This window comes from Gigantopelta aegis, chromosome 7 (assembly GCF_016097555.1).
Source record: "Gigantopelta aegis isolate Gae_Host chromosome 7, Gae_host_genome, whole genome shotgun sequence".
Taxonomy (NCBI): Eukaryota; Metazoa; Mollusca; class Gastropoda; order Neomphalida; family Peltospiridae; genus Gigantopelta; species Gigantopelta aegis.
Window position 1 is genome coordinate 21,971,952 of NC_054705.1, and position 18,910 is coordinate 21,990,861.

Here is an 18,910-nt window from a genome sequence, read left to right on the forward strand (position 1 = left end):
TCACAAACTACATGCATTTTAATCATGGGGCCAAACTGGGAAAAGCTGATGTATTTTGTGTGCTGTTGTATCATTAAACATGCATTCATTCATTCCTTTTAAAAGGGAATATAACCAAAAAATCTGTAAAGAAAGAAAAGCTCAACATAACTTGCCCTGGTTGCCACGTTAGTGTGTTACCAAAAGTTAAAAAGAAATTGGTTTAACGAGATTACTAGAGCACACTGATATATTAATCATCGGCTATTGGATGTCAAACATTTGGTAATTTTGGCATTTATTCTTAGAGAGGAAACCCGGTAAATTTGTTCATTAGTAGCAAGGGATTTTTATATGCACCATCCCACAGACAGGATAACACATACCACGGCCTTTGATATTCTAGTCGTGGTACGCTGGCTAGAAGGTTTAATGTAAGACTGGTTTATTTTTAGTGAATATTAACTGACATTTAAGGATACTTCACTTTTACTCTTCATGGTATTGAAAACGACACAACCAGATCTATTGTCCGTACTATCCTCCTATTAAAATGTTGTTTTCTTTTGTGTTTTTGTTGTTTTGTTTGTTTGGTTGTTTTTTTGTTTGTTTTTTTGTTGTGTTTTTTTGTTGTGTTTTTTTTTGTTTTGGGGGGGGGGGGTGAAGCACTAGATAGAGGTTCATGTTTTCCAAATGCCAACGTGACTGCATTGTGCACGTATTACGGTTTTCTCTTTCAGATCGGCTGTTTTCGTTCCACTAACTGCGCAACACAAAGCAATGTCAAGTACACCAAATGTATTTGTTCTTTAAATATTTATTGTATAAGCTGGTGTGTTCGACATACTTGCAAAGACGTTTAGACATGTTGATGCCACAGTGCCCACTGATAGTGAATATGATCCATGATCCAAACACTGGTTCACTGGAAAACTCAAAAAGCGATTATAAACATTATGTTGGAAGACAAAATCCTGTTCTGTTCACTGATAATGTGTTGAACCCTTTCTGAATGCACAAACTGTTATGTGTTCTTGTACATTACTTTAATAGAATGTTTTACAAGTGGTTTAAGATAATTCAGTTTCTACATGTATTTTCACGTTTCAGGAAATTCGAGTATATGTTAGCTGTAAGCTATTGTCTCACTATTAATGGGTATTTTAAAACAGTTTTGTTTTTAGCAATACATCTACATACTGGTCTAACATTCACTCACTATATGTATGTATGTATGTATGTACAAATGTTATTTTCTAAAATAAAAATAATTACGATTCATGACATTTGTTTATAACTGACGTAGGTTTCCTTTAAACTGCAGTCAGCACAAAGGTCAGGGTCATTGGTGTGACCTGCCTAACTACACGCCAACGACACTTTTTGAAAATGAACATATTTTGTATTATAACGACTAAATGGGTAGGTGTAAAACCACTACACCCTCTTTCTCACCAACCGCTAACCCATTGTCCTGGATAGAGAGCCCAGATAGCTGAGGTGTGTGCCCAGGACAGCGTGCTTGAACGTTAATTGGATATAAGCACGAAAATAAGTTGAAATTCATGAAATCTATTATGTTTAGCCTTTGAGTACCATATGGGAATATAGGTTAAGTGAGTACACATTTTTGTTTTATTAGTTCATCACATTTGTTTGTATCTGACGCAGTTTGCCTTTGCATCGACGTTTAATATGTCCATAAAAGGCTGTATTATGCATGCACACTTGTATTGAAGCATACATCATCAACTGAATAGTTGGCTGGTTAACAAAGCATGACCGCAGCGCCAGCTACCGTTCCTTACCTATGTTCAGCTAACTTTCAACTAATACACAAATAGGACACGGCGATAAAGAATATGTTAAATTAGTTATTGAAACGATATAACTTCCAATCAACACAAACGTGAAGATTCTGTTCAGTCTTGATAGAATGCAATTTCACGGTAAGTGACAAGGGACTGAGATGGGACGACAAAGCACAAACCGATATATAATAGATGGTCGGTTATAATCACAAACATGGCAGCTTATAGTCCATGGAGAAAAAAACACTTGATTAATCATCCGTAAAGGTAAAATGTACTGAATATATCAATAGAACAGAATTGTACATTGAATCGGAGAAGCCAACAATGGAAACAAATCGATATTGGTAACAAAAATAAAATAGACGAAGATATCTTTAAAGGGACTGTCCTGAGCTTCCTGCATTGTAAGATGTTTTCGACTAATAAAATATTTTAAAGTCCAAAAATACGCATTAAATATATTTTCTGATTTAGAATATCAGTGTCTGTATATTCAGTGTGTTTCTGGTCGTTGTAAGAAGCTCACACTGGATTTTGTCTTCAAATAATTTCGTACGTTTATTAGATGAAAAACATAGTGGATTTAAAAAAAACGAAAGAAAAAGAAACATACAGGATATTTTGTTTTGTGATTAGAGAACAACTATTTGTCACATACATAATTTTAGAATTGGAGACAATAGAGAATACTACATGAGTGGACGTTAGATGGCATTTGTCTTAAAACGAGTTGTTTCCAAAAAAAATATATCGAGCGAAGATTACTGATAATACAACTTCTAAGTGAAGCTTGTCCACCATGTTCACTCACGTGTTTAAATAACACGTCTGCCCACTCTCCAGTTTCTAATGTATGTACGGTATCTGTGGGTTTTATCGTGATAGTCATGGTTAATCATGACATTCTCAATTATTCATCTTCTTTAACAAAAGGTCATGTGTTAGTACACAAGTACCCGTTCCAGATCTTCTTCAACACAAGTCCATTCGTTTGTGGAAGCATTCTCTAGGGCACATTTCAAAAGTTATCGACTAACAGAGACTTTTTAACGATTGTAATTACATACCAAATATATTTGTCTGCATAAAATATCAGTGGCTATATATTAAACATGTTTTTGGTCGTTCTAATATTTGTACCAGATTAATTTCATTTTATGCCATAATGTATCGATTGTTTCGTTCGTACGAAATTATTTGAAGAGAAAATCCAGTTTGGGGTTCATACAAATATTAAGACGACCAGAAACATATTGAATATACAGACATTGATATTCTAAACAAGAAAATATATTCAATATGCAAGTTTAATCGTAGAAATAGTTTATTAGTCGGAAACATCTTACAATACAGCAAACTCAGTATTGTCCCTTTAACCAAACAATTAATATAGAGACATGTTGTGGTAAAATGTAACTTGCCGTCACCTAGAATATTAAACGGCAACAGTAATACCAACAAAAAATAGATTATATATGAATATGATATATGTTTGCAAATTACCATTTTATTACATATTTATTTAGTTTAACTTAGTCAAATGTTTCTTAAAATTTACTTTTACAAACACGAATGCATGTTTAACGACACCCCATCACGATTTTACAAAGAAGTCATATATAGTAAACAAATTAAGTTATACAGAAACAGTATACAAGTAGCAATGTTGATACTCACATCTGAAATGTTAATATTTTGAAATTAAATATAATTGGTTACGGACACTACAATATGTTACATCCGGCCATGAACAGTTAGATTTGTGGCTGATGAAATAGAAATCATTAATAATCATCTGAAACATTTTAAAACTGTATTTAAAAAAAAGAAAGAAAGGGACATGTTATTTGTTTTGTGTGAAAGACGCTTTATAGTTATATTCAAAGTTGAATTATTTTCTTTAGATTTAGGTTTACTGTTGATTTTAAACGGACATTCCTAAGTGTGTTGCAATGTTTAAGATGTTATCGACTAACAGATACTTTTTAACGATTGTAATTACATATGAAATATATTTTTCGGCATAAAATGTTAGTGGCTGTATATCAAACGGGTTTCTGATCGTTCTATATTTGTACTAAGTTAAATTTCATTTTATTTCCTAAAATATTTTTCTTCGCACGTACAAAATTATTCGAAGACATAATCCAGTTTGGGCTTCTTACAAATATTAAGACGACCAGAAATAGATTGAATATACAGTTAATGATATTCGAAACAAGAAAATATATTTAATATGTAAGTTTAATCGTAGAAATATTTTATTAGTCGGAAACATCTTACAATGCAGTAAACTCAGGAATTTTCCTTCAACAAGCTTACTGTTTACTTGGTCTTAACAAAGTTACCATTTATTTCCTGAGTGTTTCATGAACATTTTAAGCTGAAGAATGCATATTATTACTTTTTTTTTAAAGTATATATGTTTACACAATGTGTATGTACATTGTGATGTTGTATATACCTTTCAAATATTATAGACCATACTATTTCATGTTCCTTGTCTGTCTAAATTGAGTGTAAATCAGTATATTGCGCCTTTAAAATAACACATTTACAAATAGTTGGAACTGGTTATAATTTTCAGATATATCAGCGCAACTGGCAGTTTTATTTTATCTCCTTAGTCATGTGATGCACAAAAGCATAAATGACTCTTTAACATTCACTTCAGTCTTAGACGAAATAAATACCATGTTCACAATTGTTCACAAATCGTACATCCTGACAAATAAATACCACGGTATTAGTTGGATGATATGAATTTGTTTCTTGTTATATACGATGTAGTGTCTGTAATCTTAAGGTGAACAATCAAGACGATACTGTCATACCCATAAACTTGATATTATAATTTCCTAAGTATATTTTCCAATAGTAAAATGGGCATACTTTTATTGAAGTAAAATTTAGTTAGATCTACCATGAATTCTTAGTACAAACAGAAATTAAGGGTGAAACATGTTATGGGTATGGTATACCAAAATAATAAATATATAACAATGAAAGAAATAAATGTTTTATTTAATGACGCACTGAACACATTTTATTTACGGTTATATGGCGCAGACATATGTTTAAGAGCCACACAGATTTTGAGAGGAAACCCGCTATCGCCACTTCATGGGCTACTCTTTCCGATTAGCAGCAAGGGATCTGTTATTTGCACTTCCCACAGGCAGGATATCACAAACCATGGCCTTAGTTGAACCAGATATGGATCACTGGTCGGTGCAAGTGATTTACACCTACCCATTGAGCCTTGGAGTCGGTATCTGAATTAAAAAACCCATGACTCGACTGGGATCCGAACCCATTACCTACCAGCCTGTAGACCGATGGCCTAACCACGACGCCACCGAAGCCGGTATATAACAATGAATGACACACCAGGACAAAAATACAGATCGGTTATTGGGTGTCACAGAAGGTAAGTACATGAAAATAGTATTTGTATAATTATGTAAAACCATATAGCAAAGATAAAATATTTCAATTATATAACAAGTATTGCACCATTAATATGCTGGGATACATTAAAAGAAGTAAATAAACAGTGATTTAGTTTGTATTTTAGTAGGGTTTTTTTTTTTTTTTTTTTTTTTTTTTTTTTTTTTTTTTTTTTTTGTTACACAGTTTGGCATGGTGTTATAATACCTGTGTAGTTCGTAACAACATTTTATTGGCAGATGAAAAATAATGTTAAGTTTTTTCTCAGTGATATTTGCTGAACAAAATATCGGACTTGCACACTTCAAACATTCAGAGAACGGTGCCCTTTGTTGTGAAGAAAGAGCTGAACAGAATACCACAAGCCTCAGAAGGGATCTCCAACATGTGATAGAGACAAATTTGATCTGCAGGTAGTACTGTACCAAATAACTTCCGGCTGTGTCAAAGTTCGAGGGGCACCCAACTTTTGAATGAGGAGTTAATACCACTAACGTACTGCTGGAAATAGAATAAAAATGTTCGTCAATTATTTCTTTGATAGTAAACTGACAAGTAAATATTTTGTAAATACCTATTTAATGATACTCTACCTAATTTGGCATTTACTTGTTTTGGTTCTCATTGATGTACAAGGTGGTGTTTACTCTTGAAATTGAAATAAAGATGTCAGTAAACAGGAGAATTGTGACCTTTATTGGAACAGACTATAACACATTTTGATCCATATGTGTCAATTTCATTTACCCTTAAACAAACTTTTCATTTAAAACTGCAAGTTAACTGATTATTTTTAATTGCAGCATAAATTATTAATTATGACCAGCATATTTAGTGAATATAAATTCAGTATAAGTACATTAGAAATTTACACAATCTTGCAACCACTTAAAGTTGCTATATCACAGTTATATGTGAGCATCTGTTTGTGATAAAGATTCTCCAATAAAATGTGTGTTTTACTAGTAAATAAAATTATGTCCTATAATCATTGATGGGCATATAGTTAAAGGTGTAGTTTTTAAATGTTAAAAGCAAAATTTAATTTAAAAAAAACAACATGATTTCCAATAGCTGTCATTATGCAACTTCAAGATAGCACCTTTAATACCGGTACAATAGATCACAAACTCAAAATAGTTCTTGACGTATTTTCTTCTTATTATTATAAGGCGGGGCGTTGCCCAGTGGTAAAGCGCTCGCTTGATGCGCGGTTGGTCTGGGTCGATCCCCGTCGGTGGGGCTATTTTTCGTTCCAGCCAGTGCACCACGACTGGCATATCAAAGACCGTGGTATTTACTACCCTCTCTTCGGGATGGTGCATATAAAATAGTCCTTGCTGCTAATCGAAAACAGCGGGTTTCCTCTCTGACGCCATATAACCGTAAACAAAATGTGTTGAGTGCGTCGTTAAATAAAACATTTCCTTCTTATTATTATTGAATTTATTTATGAAAGTAAAATGTTGCGTCTTTATATTAATTGTATACAGTTTAGTTACAAGAGCCGGCCTCCATACCATGTCATAATGTTTCTCAAAATTATGAAAAACACAGATCACCTTGTGGCTGTTTTCTACGAAATAGGACAATACACTATTTACCATTGATTCCATTGTTTCACATACATTAGAGATCAGTGTTATTAATCTATAATAAATATTGTTAGACACGTCCTTTTTCTAATTTGGGAAGGGAAAAAACTTTTGAAATTTTCCATCTTAGAGGTATATATCCCTATTTCCAAATTACACTTAATTAAAATGAACTAATTCAAGAAACAAACCTAGTATATTATCCGGAAGACGTTTAGAAAATCGATCGAATGTACTTACGATTTTTAAATACATCTATAATTTTCTCTTTCTTTTATTTGGAATTTATTTATTTCGTAAAAGGTATATTTTATGGGAATTTGGTATCCGGGACAGTTTTACAATATGTTTCCAAAGAAGTCCTATTATTTCAAATCGTGTGGGAGTAGTTTTTTACTGCTGCAATTGACAAAAGTCGTGCTGATTGTAAATTAATTTTATAATCTTAATTAGAAGTAAAATAGTTTACTGTTTTGTTTTTCTCCTGAGTGGATTTACTCTTTGACCAACCATCAATGCTGGAAGTTTTTGTAATCCATCTCATGCGTGCTTTTCATCCTGGATAATGTCAAGGACTACTTTATATTTAGCATCGTTGAAGTTTTTTTTTTTTAATATTTACTGTAGCTTTAGCCGTTTGAAGTATCGTTTTTATTTTAATCCTATTGTAAATTAGTTTTCATATAGTGGCCTTAAAATGGAAAATGACGAAACGCACATGCGCGATACGATACTCTTTGCAAACACACGCACCTGAACGCAGTTGGAAACGTTGCACTCTTCTCTGCTTGCACCGTTGAAGGGTTTTTTATGTTTAATGTAGCTTCAGCCGTTTGCAGTATCATTTTAATTTTAATCCTATTGTAAATTTGTTTTCATATAGTGGCCTTAAAATGGAAAAAGACGAACCGCACATGCGCGGTACGATACGTTTTTGCAAACACATGCACCTGAACGCAGTTGGAAACGTTGCACTCTTCTCTGTTTGCTAGAGGGTGCTTCACTTTTGCTAACTAGAATGGATTTTGCTGTACGTCCACATTGTTGATTTGTTACGTTATCTGATTGCGGAGTGTATAATCATGTCATGTTCATATACCATGAAGGCTTCGAACATGTCAGTCCCGGGTTCCGTCTCTGGATACCCAGGGGCCCGACCCGGGACAGATAACTGATTGCAATCTATTTTGTTTCATGTATCGTAACTGAAACATGTTGAAGAGTACCTCCGTAAGTATCGTATTCGTGTTTTTGTCGCTACGTGTGCACAGTTTGAGACGTCGATGATAACTTATTTAATCCGACTAAAAACTAAAAGTCTAATATATAACCTCCTTCATAAATTTGATAAATATTTAGGCAATCAGATATAAATGAGAAAAAAACCCCAGCAACAACATCAACAACAACAACAATGAAAATAAATACTAATTATGCATTTATTTCAGTTCAGTGATGCATAGAATACATAGGTTTATGCATTCACATACAACATTGATTTTGACAATTACCCAGGGAGCCAAACCCCATTTGTTGGGCGAACCTGACATGGGATGCTGTGAAAGGTTGCGTGGTATCAATGTGTTCAGAGACCTTAGCTGCTGAAAAAATATTATAATCGTTTTTAAAAATGGCCGCCTTCTGAATCCGTTTTCGATCATATATCGGCACTTCATGCATATAGAGTCGTGATTTTGGTGGCTATACCCATAGTTATGGGGTCAGAGAATCTAATGGACCAACCAGCCAGCACATAGAGTCGTTATATCTACCAAAATTCCAAAATTGCTGACAAATTTAAAAAATGACAATAGTTTGGAATATATTTACCTACTAAAGTAGTCTCGGAATTAGAATAAAAATGATTTTCGTCAATTATTTCGTTCATATTAAACTGACAAGTAAATATTTTGTAAATACCTATTTAATGATACTCTACCTAATTTAGCATTTACTTGTTTGGGCTCTCATTGATGTACAAGGTGGTGTTTACTCTTGAAATTGAAATAAAGATGACCTTTATTGGAACAGATTATAAAACATTTTGATCGATATGTGTCAATTTCATTTATCCTGAAACAAACTTTTCATTTAAAACTGCAAGATAACTGATTATTTTGAATTGCAGCATACATTATTAATTTTGACCAGCATATTTAATAAATATAAATTCAATATACATACAGTAGAAATTTGCACAATTTTGCAACCACTTAAAGGTGCTATATCAGAAGTTATATGTGAGCATCTGCTTGTGATAAAGATTCTCCAATAAAAATTTAAGTTCTACTAATAGATAAAATCAGTTCCTATAATCATCTATGGGCAAAATTTAATAAAAACAACATGATTTGCAAAAGCTGGCATTATGCAACTTTGAGATAGCACCTTTAATACCGAAAAATTGATCAGAAACTCAAAATGGTTCTTGACAGTTTTGCTCACATGTTACTTATAAACGTCTACACATAGTTTGTTTTGGAGAGGAAAAGGGGTGAACCATCATTAGAAACGGTCCCTCGCATATTGTAACAGCAATAAAATTGACATATGTTGACCAAAATGTGTTATAATCTGTTCCAGTAAAGTGCACATATCACCTGTTTACTGACATCTTTCTTTTAATTCAAGAGTAAACACCACTTTGTACACCAATGAGAACCAAAACAGGTAAATGCTAAATTAGGTAGACTACAATTAAATAGATATTTACAAAATATTTACTTGTCTGTTTAATATGTAATAAATAATCAACGAAAATCATTTGTATTATATTTGCGATAGCACTATAGTAATTATATAAAAATGCTACACACCTATATCCGGAAACAGAAGACCCACACCATGAAGGTGGTGGTGCTCGGATTCAAAGAGATTCTGATGAAGTTTTGAAGGTAATTGCTGAAATAGAAAAAAACAAAATGCCAAAAAACGCAAATATCATAAACATAGCTACTGGTCAGAAGGCAGCTTTTACCAAGACATTATCTGATTCAGTGCAGATGGAACAGAAGAAAACAAAAACAGTGAAGCTGCAAACATTTGCTACTCAGAATGAGGAAGCAAAATCTGGCAACAAATATTCTGCAAGTTTGAAGAGTGATGAATCTGTTGCCCCACTTCGCATATTTCGGATTGCTGCAAGTGGTGGAAGGGTTGACATTATATTTATCCACTATATCGGCAACCATGAATGCAGCACATTTCCACCATCAATTTTTACAGAAGATAGTTAAATGAGATCTGGTGATACGGCAAACCTTGTCAAGACCATAAAAGCTGAAACAGATGTGAGTGTGGTTACCGAGTTGCCAGAAAGCCAGCTTAAAACAGCAGTCATAGTAGATGCCATGTTTGCCATTCGTCATTGGTCTTTCCATAAGGATCAAACAGATTGAAACACCTACTTCTCTTAGATGTACCAAGTGATACCGAATCGATTCACTTTTGCTGTGACAGATACAGGATAGCAAGCCTGAAGGAAACTGAACGTCAAAAAACGAGCTTAAACAACATCAACACAGCCCAAAATTTATGACATTCAAGAACAAATCCGTGCCCCAGAACCACTTGAGTTATTTTCGGTCTCTGCAAAAAAAGCAGGACTCAGACAGTATCTATATGACTTGTGGTCTGTGGAGGGAGCACAATATTCCTCTTTGGGAAATATTGATCTGTATCTAGGAGGACGCTTTCAGGAAGAATCTGTCACTCCACTAGTTGAACTAGAATCCACCATGGAGGAGGCAGACACTCGACTCATCCTGCATGCCATCTACAGGGTCCAGCATGATTATGTTGAACGTTTGGCTATTCATGCCAATGACAGAGAGGTGGTTGTTCTCTTCGTCTATTATGCATCCTCTCTGCTAAACGATGTGTCAGAAATATGGATTAGAACAGACAGAGATGCATACTTGCCCATATATGACATAGTGTCTGCATTAGGGCCATCTCGATGCCGATCTCTACCATTCGTCCACAGTTTGAGTGGAAGGGATACAACAAGTTTTTTCTACTTCACCAGTAAGAAAGTATGGTGCCCGCCAGCAAAAATCTCAAATTTATCGGCCTTACAAGAATTTGCTGGCTCGACTGATATTGAATCCAATGTCACCAAACAAGCGAAACAACTTATGATCAGTGTCTATGCCAAAAACACTGATGCAGATCAAGCCCTTGTGTTCAGAGATCAGACGTTTCTGAATAACAGATCCGCACTGCTGAAGCTTCTTCCACCAACATAAGGTGCCTTCCTGCTTCATCTGAAACGTGCGGCATTGGCAACCATAACAGACAAGTCAGCCAGTATTCCCAAGTCAAGTTTACCTTTATTTGAAGAATTTGGCTGGACTGCAAAATATAACACTTTTGTCCCTACTACAACTTCTGAACCCATATGCCCGCACCTGCCCTAAAGGATGTCGTAACATATGTTCCTGTGTCAAGAAAGATGTACCGTGCTATATTGGTTGTAGATGCACTGGATCACAAGACAAGTGTAGCCATGCACGACTTTTGGCCCAACTTGGTGAATTGAGTATTGAAGAAAGTGACAGTAGCGATGACGATAACTAATTGTGATAACTGCACATGTATACAATGTTACAAATCATAGCATAGCCATGTTTGCTGTTGTTCCTGTGAGAGCAGTATACCGTGTATTACTATATTATGATTGCTTATATCCAAACCTTTTCCATACATTTGGTATATAACTATGCCAATATGTTTCCATGTTTGCATTTACGACGGCCATTTTCTAGTTACGGCAGCCATTTTGGATGTGTGGTAGATATAACGACTCTCTATATTGGCAGGTTGATCCAGTAGATTATGTGATCCCACAAATATGGGTATAGCCACTAAAACCACGACTCAGTGTGCACCGTGGGCCGAGATATGGTAGAAAACGGTTTTGGATGGCAGCCATTTTAAAAAAACCCTGGCTATAATGTTTTCAGCAGCACATGTTTCGGGTTGTGCACCTTGAAGATGCCCAGAAAGGGTCTCTGAACACATTGATACCACACAACCTTTTACAAAATCCCATGTCAGGTAAAACCATTTGGCTCCCTAGCTAAATATATGTTTTATTATTTGCTGCTGTAAAAAATGATTCGAGAAGAAATACCAATACGTTTGACTGATTTTGTATAACTGGATGTATTCTAGTAAGCAAAACATAACCCCCAAATTGTATAGCATGGTTATGTGTGTGTGTGTGTGCGTGCGTGTGTGCGTGCGTGTGTGTGTGTGTGTGCGCGCATGTGCATGTGCATGTGCATGTGTGCATGTGTGTGTATGTGTATGTGTGGTTTATAGTAACCTCACACATACGTTACCAATAACTGAACATTGGGTGGTGAGGATTCAATGGAGTTCAGTATATATGATGTGAAAATGTAATCAAAAGTAGATCTGGGACGGGACCTTTTGTTAAAGAAGATGAATAATTGACACTGTCATGAGTAACCACGCCTATCACGATAAAACCCACAGAGGCAATACACACATTAGAAACTGGAGAGTCGCCAGACGTTTTTATTTCAACTAGTGAGTGAACATGATGTCTAAGCTCCACTTCGTGTTCATAGCTGTCGATTTATTCATCATTTGTCAAAGTATAAAGTTGTATTATTATTAGATTACGATTTCTGTTTAACTTCATTTTAGCAGTTAGACAATTATTTATATCTATCTGTCTGTCTGTATGTATGTATGTCTATCTGTATGTATACATCTCTGTCTGGCTGTCTATCTATTTGTGTGTGGTTGTTTGTTAATTTATATTTGAGGTAATTTGATAGTTAACATTGCTCGTGATAATCATAATCCTACAATGATAAACAACCCGCTTGTTTATGTTCCAATCATCGTTATAAATCAAGGCTAATATTCGTTCCTCGTATTCAGCCTTGATACATGTCGTCAAGAAATCGTGCCACGAAATGCTTAAATTTTATTGGATGCGATGAGATCTGATTGCAACGAATCGCAACGCTCTTTATAGATTCCCTTGTTATTGTAAACAAAGATGGCAGCGTCAGCGTCCGTGGAAACGTGTCGTGTTTGTCACGATGTGTTTAAAAAAAAGGTTTCGGCGGTTAATTTTTGATATTGCTTTCAAGATTGTCACATGTTACCGATGCTGTGATTGGTCAGCGATGTCATCGTGTAAGGGACATAATCGGTGTTACAAATTTTCTTCCAATAGAGGGCGCTAGTAGTGGATATCAATAATCTTGACTACATGTATCAAGGCTGAATACGAGGAACGAATATTAGCCTTGATTGATGAAGATGTGTTCCAATAGGCTATTTCTCGTTCCAGTAAGTCCACCACGACTGGTATATCACAGGACGTGGCATGTGCTTCCGAATAACACCCTGTCTTTGTATGATGCATATAAATAACCCCTTGCTACTAATGGAAAAGAAAGTAGCGGGTTTCGTTCTCTCTGTCTGTTTATCTGTTTATATATATATATGTATGTGATTGTCTGTATATTTATCTGTCAGGTAATTTGACAGTCAACATTGCCCACAATAAGTCTACGATGATGAGCAGCACGTTTGTTTGGAAAACTAGCACTTTTTATTCGAGTTTCGCTGTTGATGGTAACCTGGGACGCACGTTGAACACTGATGGCTGTACCCACACCAAAGTAGATGACATGAAACCTTGGTGGTTGGTCGACGTACAGGGAACGTTTGTTGTTCACAGCGTCACCATAACAAACAGAGCTCTAGTCCGTAAGTGTGGTGTGTTAAAGGGACTGCCCCGAGTTTGCTTCCATTGTAACATGTTTTCGACAAATATAACCGTTTTGTAGTGGTAGGATGATTAATCGCGGTTCTTGGTTTATTATGATTTTGTTTTTAATGAATTTCTTTACCGAGACCATAAACATTGTAACCTCCCAAAATAGGGACTGCCGGATACGTGCGATGAATCTGTCGATAGATACAGTGCTCACCTGATGCCCGTCGGTGGTCCCATTGAGCTATTTCTCGTTCCAGCCAGTACTCCACAACTGGTTGCAACAAACGCCGTGGTATGTACTATCCTTTCTGTGGGATGGTACATATAAAAGATCCCTTGCAACTAATCGAAAAAGAGTAGCCCATGAAGTGGCGACAGCGAGTTTTGTCTCTCAATATCTGTGTGGTCCTCAACTATAAGTTTGACGTCATATAACCGTAAATAGAATGTGTTGAGTGCGTCTTTAAATAAATAGAGAATAATACATGAGTGGCAATTAGATATCATTTATCTCACAACGAATTGTTTTAAAATGGATCCTGATGAAATAGTCACAGATTATTAAAACAGGCGGTCGATTCTGTAGCATATCTGCTCCAGCTATTATTTAATAAATCACTTCTCTTATCAATATTTACGACTGAATGGAAAATTTCCCATGTAAAACCATTAGTTAAGACAAGAGTTGTCCTACAAATTATAGACCAATTTCATTAATTAGTTGTGTCGGAAAAATATTTGAAAGAATTGTATTTAAGGACCTCTATTTTTTTGTTTTGTTATATTCAACAATCTCTTTTATAAATTTCAATGTGCTTACTGTCCGAATCATAGCGCCTTATATTAATAAATAGAATTGTATACAAAAATATGTGAATCTCTTCATTATAAGGAGAATTTTTGTGCTGTCTAAAGCTTTTTGAGTATGGCTCAAAGGCTTGGTATTATAAATTAGAACATTATGGTATTACCGGACATCTACTTGAATGGATAAGACATTATATATCAAACAGAACACAGAGCGTTGTTATTAATGGTTATTTATCGAACTATGGTACACTAACGGCAGAAATATTTCAAGGCTCGGTACTCGGCCCATTTCTCTTTTTAGTATACGTCAATGATATTGCTGATGAACTTAACTGTGTAACTAGATTATTTGCAGATGACACTAGTTTAACAGCAGCATCAAATGACATAACGATTATTGAATCTAATTTTAATAAAATTTACAGAAACTGCACATGTGGTCAAAGCAATGGTTAGTCACTTTCAACCCTGATAAAATGTACGGAGTATTATTTTGAAAACATTCACCGCAAGTAGCCAATTTGTATTTTTGTATCACCCCTATTAATATAACACAAACACATACGTATTTGGGTTTAACTTTCGCAAATGATGGAAAATGGACAAATCGCATTCAAAATATACGTAAATCAGCTTCAGCTGTGGTCTCTGTTCTAAGGAAATACAAATACTCTTTGGATCGACAAATACTGATGTAAATATACACAACTTTTAATCGACCAGTACTTAAATATGTATCTGAAGTTTGGGATGGGTGCTCAGAAATAGATTCTAAAGATTTAGAAAAGGTTCAATGTGAAGCAGCGAAGATAATAACCGGTCTACCACTGTTTGCATCTAGAAACGCATTATATTTAGAAACAGGATTGGCTACACTATCTGAACGCTGAAGGGCCAAAACATTATGTACTATGTTCAAAATAACGAATGGTATGGCTCCTAACTTCTTAGTCAGCAGGATCCAATCCGATATATCTATTAACTTTTAGTCGAAAAAGATGTTAACATTTGTGTCTGTGACGCGTACGTTATGTTAGTCAACTCGTTGCTACAACTTCAAGTCAGCTACAAGTGCAACGGCTGTAAATAACTTTTAGTCGAAAAAGATATTAAAATGTGCTTAAAATCTGGGGGTTTTTTTTTAAGTATATGTAACAAATAAAATAATACATTTGTGTCCGTTAGATACCATTTACATGTATCTCAAAACTCGTTGTTTAAAAACGTGTCACAATCGCTTTCGCTCGTTCAAAATATCAGGGCTGTACCCTCGGGGGGGGGGGGGGGGGGGGGGGGGGGGGCAGGGGAGGGCAGTTGCCCCCCTGAGAATATCACTTTTTTCTGTCCTTTTTTTTTGTATTCCAGAAAATAGCATACACATATCAGGGTTTAATTTGTATAGTGTTTCGTTTCTTTATAAAAAGTAGTGCCCTCCCCCCACCCCTCCTAGGATTTTGATCAAGATACGGCCCTGCACATATTAAAACAACTCGTTGTGAAATAAATAGTATTTAAAGGCCACTCATGTCTTATTCTCTATTTAACGTCTAAAAATGCGCATTAAATATATTTTCAGCGTCTTTATATTCAATGTGTTTCTGGTCGTCTTAATATTTGCAAGAAGCCCAACCTGGATTTTGTCTTCAAATAATTTCGTACGTACGAAAACAAAATATTTTAGGAAATAAAATAAAATTTAACCTAGTACAAATCCTAGAACGACTAGAAACACTTTTAATATGCAGCAACTAAAAAAATAAATATATGCAATTACAGATGTTAAAATGTGAATAGTCGGAGGCACACACCCATTTTCTTTCTATGATTCGTATGTTGACTGCGGGGGGGGGGGGGGGGGGGGGGGGGGGGGGGACTGTATCTCAGTATGTAAACCGCTTGCCTGAGATTGTTCGATAGAAAAATCGAGCTCACTCAGTGGACACATTTTATGAATTTGTTTCCAGTCCGTGGTATGTGCTGTCCTGTCTATGGAAAAGTGCATATAAAAAATCCCGTGCTGCAATGGAAGGGGGGGGGGGGGATTTAGCGGGTTTGCTCTAAATGTATGTCAGGATTACTACATATTTCACATGCAATAGCCGATGATTAATACATCAATGTTCTCTGTTACAATTGGTACTTCGGTAATTTTTTATACTTTGAATGTTTGCGCGTAGCGGCATTGGTGATTTTATTTGTTGGATTTCACTCCTGACATGACAGCGCCGGTGTTACACCGGCTTTCAATTTACAGTAATATCGTGTTTTAATATTTCCTTTATTACAGCAGAAAAACTTCACAGTTTTGTCATTGAACTCTTTTCACAAAACCCTGAAGGATGTTCTGGCGCTGGTTCTGCTGTTTGTTTGAATTACACCGGAGCGGGGCTGCCACCAGGCCAAAGTACTTTTACATGCGATGAGCCAACCAGAGGCCGATTCTTCCGCATAAGAAAATGGAACATGAAGGGCACTTCTGATGTATTGACCTTGTGTGAAGTACAAATATATGGCACTGAAGAAAATGGTATGAACCATTCTTCCATATTTTAGTTACATCATAGTTTGTTTGTTTGTTTGTTTTAGTTTGACGATACCCTAGAACACGTTCATTCATTAATCATCGGCTGTTAGATGTCAAACAGTTGTGCAGTTTGGCATATATAGTCTTCCGGAGGAAACCCGCTACATGTCGTCCATTAGTATTAAGAGTAATTTTATATGCAGCATCCAACAGACATTTCCTACTGCTAACAATGTTAACGTTTACTAATAAAACTGAAATTAGCCATGTATAAACACACCCAGACAGTATACCAACAAAAAGTGTGGCACCTCGCATCTAATCTACCTGCACGGAAATGGGGGTGAAGGAGTCAGATGCCATTTAAGATATTTAATTAATTTCTTTATTAGCAACCCTCATTTTTCCTAAAATTCGCACTTTCATTGTTGGGGGTACCCTGCACTGCTTTCAGCCTCTTGTGTATTGTACATAATAACTGTATAATAAATAAATGTATATTTATAGGTGTATTTATTACTAATGGACAATAGTATTTGCACAAATAATCAATTTTACATATTACTACCAACCAGAGCCACAGTTGTTTTTACTTCGTAAATATTCGAAACAATGCAACCTGAAGTGGCCAAATCTCTCAGGATGTTAAACTATTATTGTATATTGACTTTGCAGGATGCGGTATTCCACATCAGTTCTGGCGTACATCAGGAGCGCGTCTGTTAAGTCAACACTCTGAGCTAATAAATGACACGTCGCTGATGGAATGCTCAATGCAATGTGATAGGAAAACCAGCTGTTTGGCTATCAATGTCAACGTCAACAGTCACCAGTGTGAACTCACCTTTAATGGAAGTTTTGAAAACACCAAGGAGATCAATCCAGACTGGGATTACTATGGCTCGGATTTCTGCTATTCTGAGGAACAAAACCTTGTAAAATAGTATCTCTCACGAGGTAGAGTCTGAAGGACGATTTAAATGTTTTGTCTATAGGAGGACTGCCAATTCCCAGGACGAAACATCCTACTATTGTTTGCTTTTAGAAACCTGCATACAGTGGTTGATTCAAAATTTATAGACAACGGGAAAGAATAAAAATAATATATTCTAGAAATTTAACAGTACACTATTAAAAGATTAACAATATATACATATTGCAAATTTGGGAATAGAAAAATGTTAAATATACTAAAACTAGAGATGAACATGATGTCAATTGATGTAATACTACCGGTTCATAATTGTTGTTAATAGTGATAACTGTTTTCTCAAAGTTTGTGAAATAAGAGCAAAAAAGAATATGTCTTACTTGGATTGGATAATCATCCCACTTTTGTCTCTAGGAAAAAACAAGCATTGCTTTGTTAGTTGTCAGGTTCTGGATGTAAAGCATTTGATAATTCCTACAATAAGGAGGTGATCAGGTGTATGTTTCCATTAACAGTAATTTGAAAGAGATTTGTTATATACGCTTGACCATAATCACAAAATGGGTCCATCCAGGTTGGGGTGGGGAAGTCGATCCTACTTATATACACTTGACTATACATAAGAAAGCGCATACCACGGCCTTTGATATGTCAATCATGGGACACAGTTTGGGACGGGAAAAAGTCATAATCAGAGAATGGGTCGATCCAGATTACTTATTTTACTATTATTATTAACTTCTTTTTATTATTTTTATTTAATTTATTTATTAATTTTTTTTTTTTTTTTTTTTTTTGGAGGGAGGGGCGGGACGTAGCCCAGTGGTCGGTTTAGGATGGATCCCCGTCGGTGGGCCCATTGGGCTATTTTTCGTTCCTCGTGCACCATGACTGATATATCAAAGGCCGTGGTATATGCTGTCCTGTTTGTGGGACGGTGCATATGAAAGATCCCTTGCTACTAATGCAAAAATGTAGCGGGTTTCCTCTCTAAGACTATATTTCAAAATTACCAAATGTTTGATATCCAATAGCAGAAGA

At 35.5% G+C, this 18,910-nt stretch overlaps 1 protein-coding gene across 1 annotated transcript in view; it reads left to right on the forward strand.

The window, feature by feature from the left end:
• LOC121377473 (fucolectin-7-like) overlaps positions 1–18,682 on the forward strand; it is a 53,377-nt gene extending 34,695 nt beyond the window's left edge. Inside the window, exons 2-4 of the mRNA XM_041505476.1 lie at positions 13,361–13,594; positions 16,702–16,941; positions 17,614–18,682. Coding sequence (XP_041361410.1) covers positions 13,399–13,594; positions 16,702–16,941; positions 17,614–17,882 — 705 coding nt within the window. The 5' untranslated portion in view covers positions 13,361–13,398 and the 3' untranslated portion in view covers positions 17,883–18,682. The remainder of the gene's footprint in view (positions 1–13,360; positions 13,595–16,701; positions 16,942–17,613) is intronic.
• The last annotated feature ends 228 nt before the right edge of the window (positions 18,683–18,910 follow it).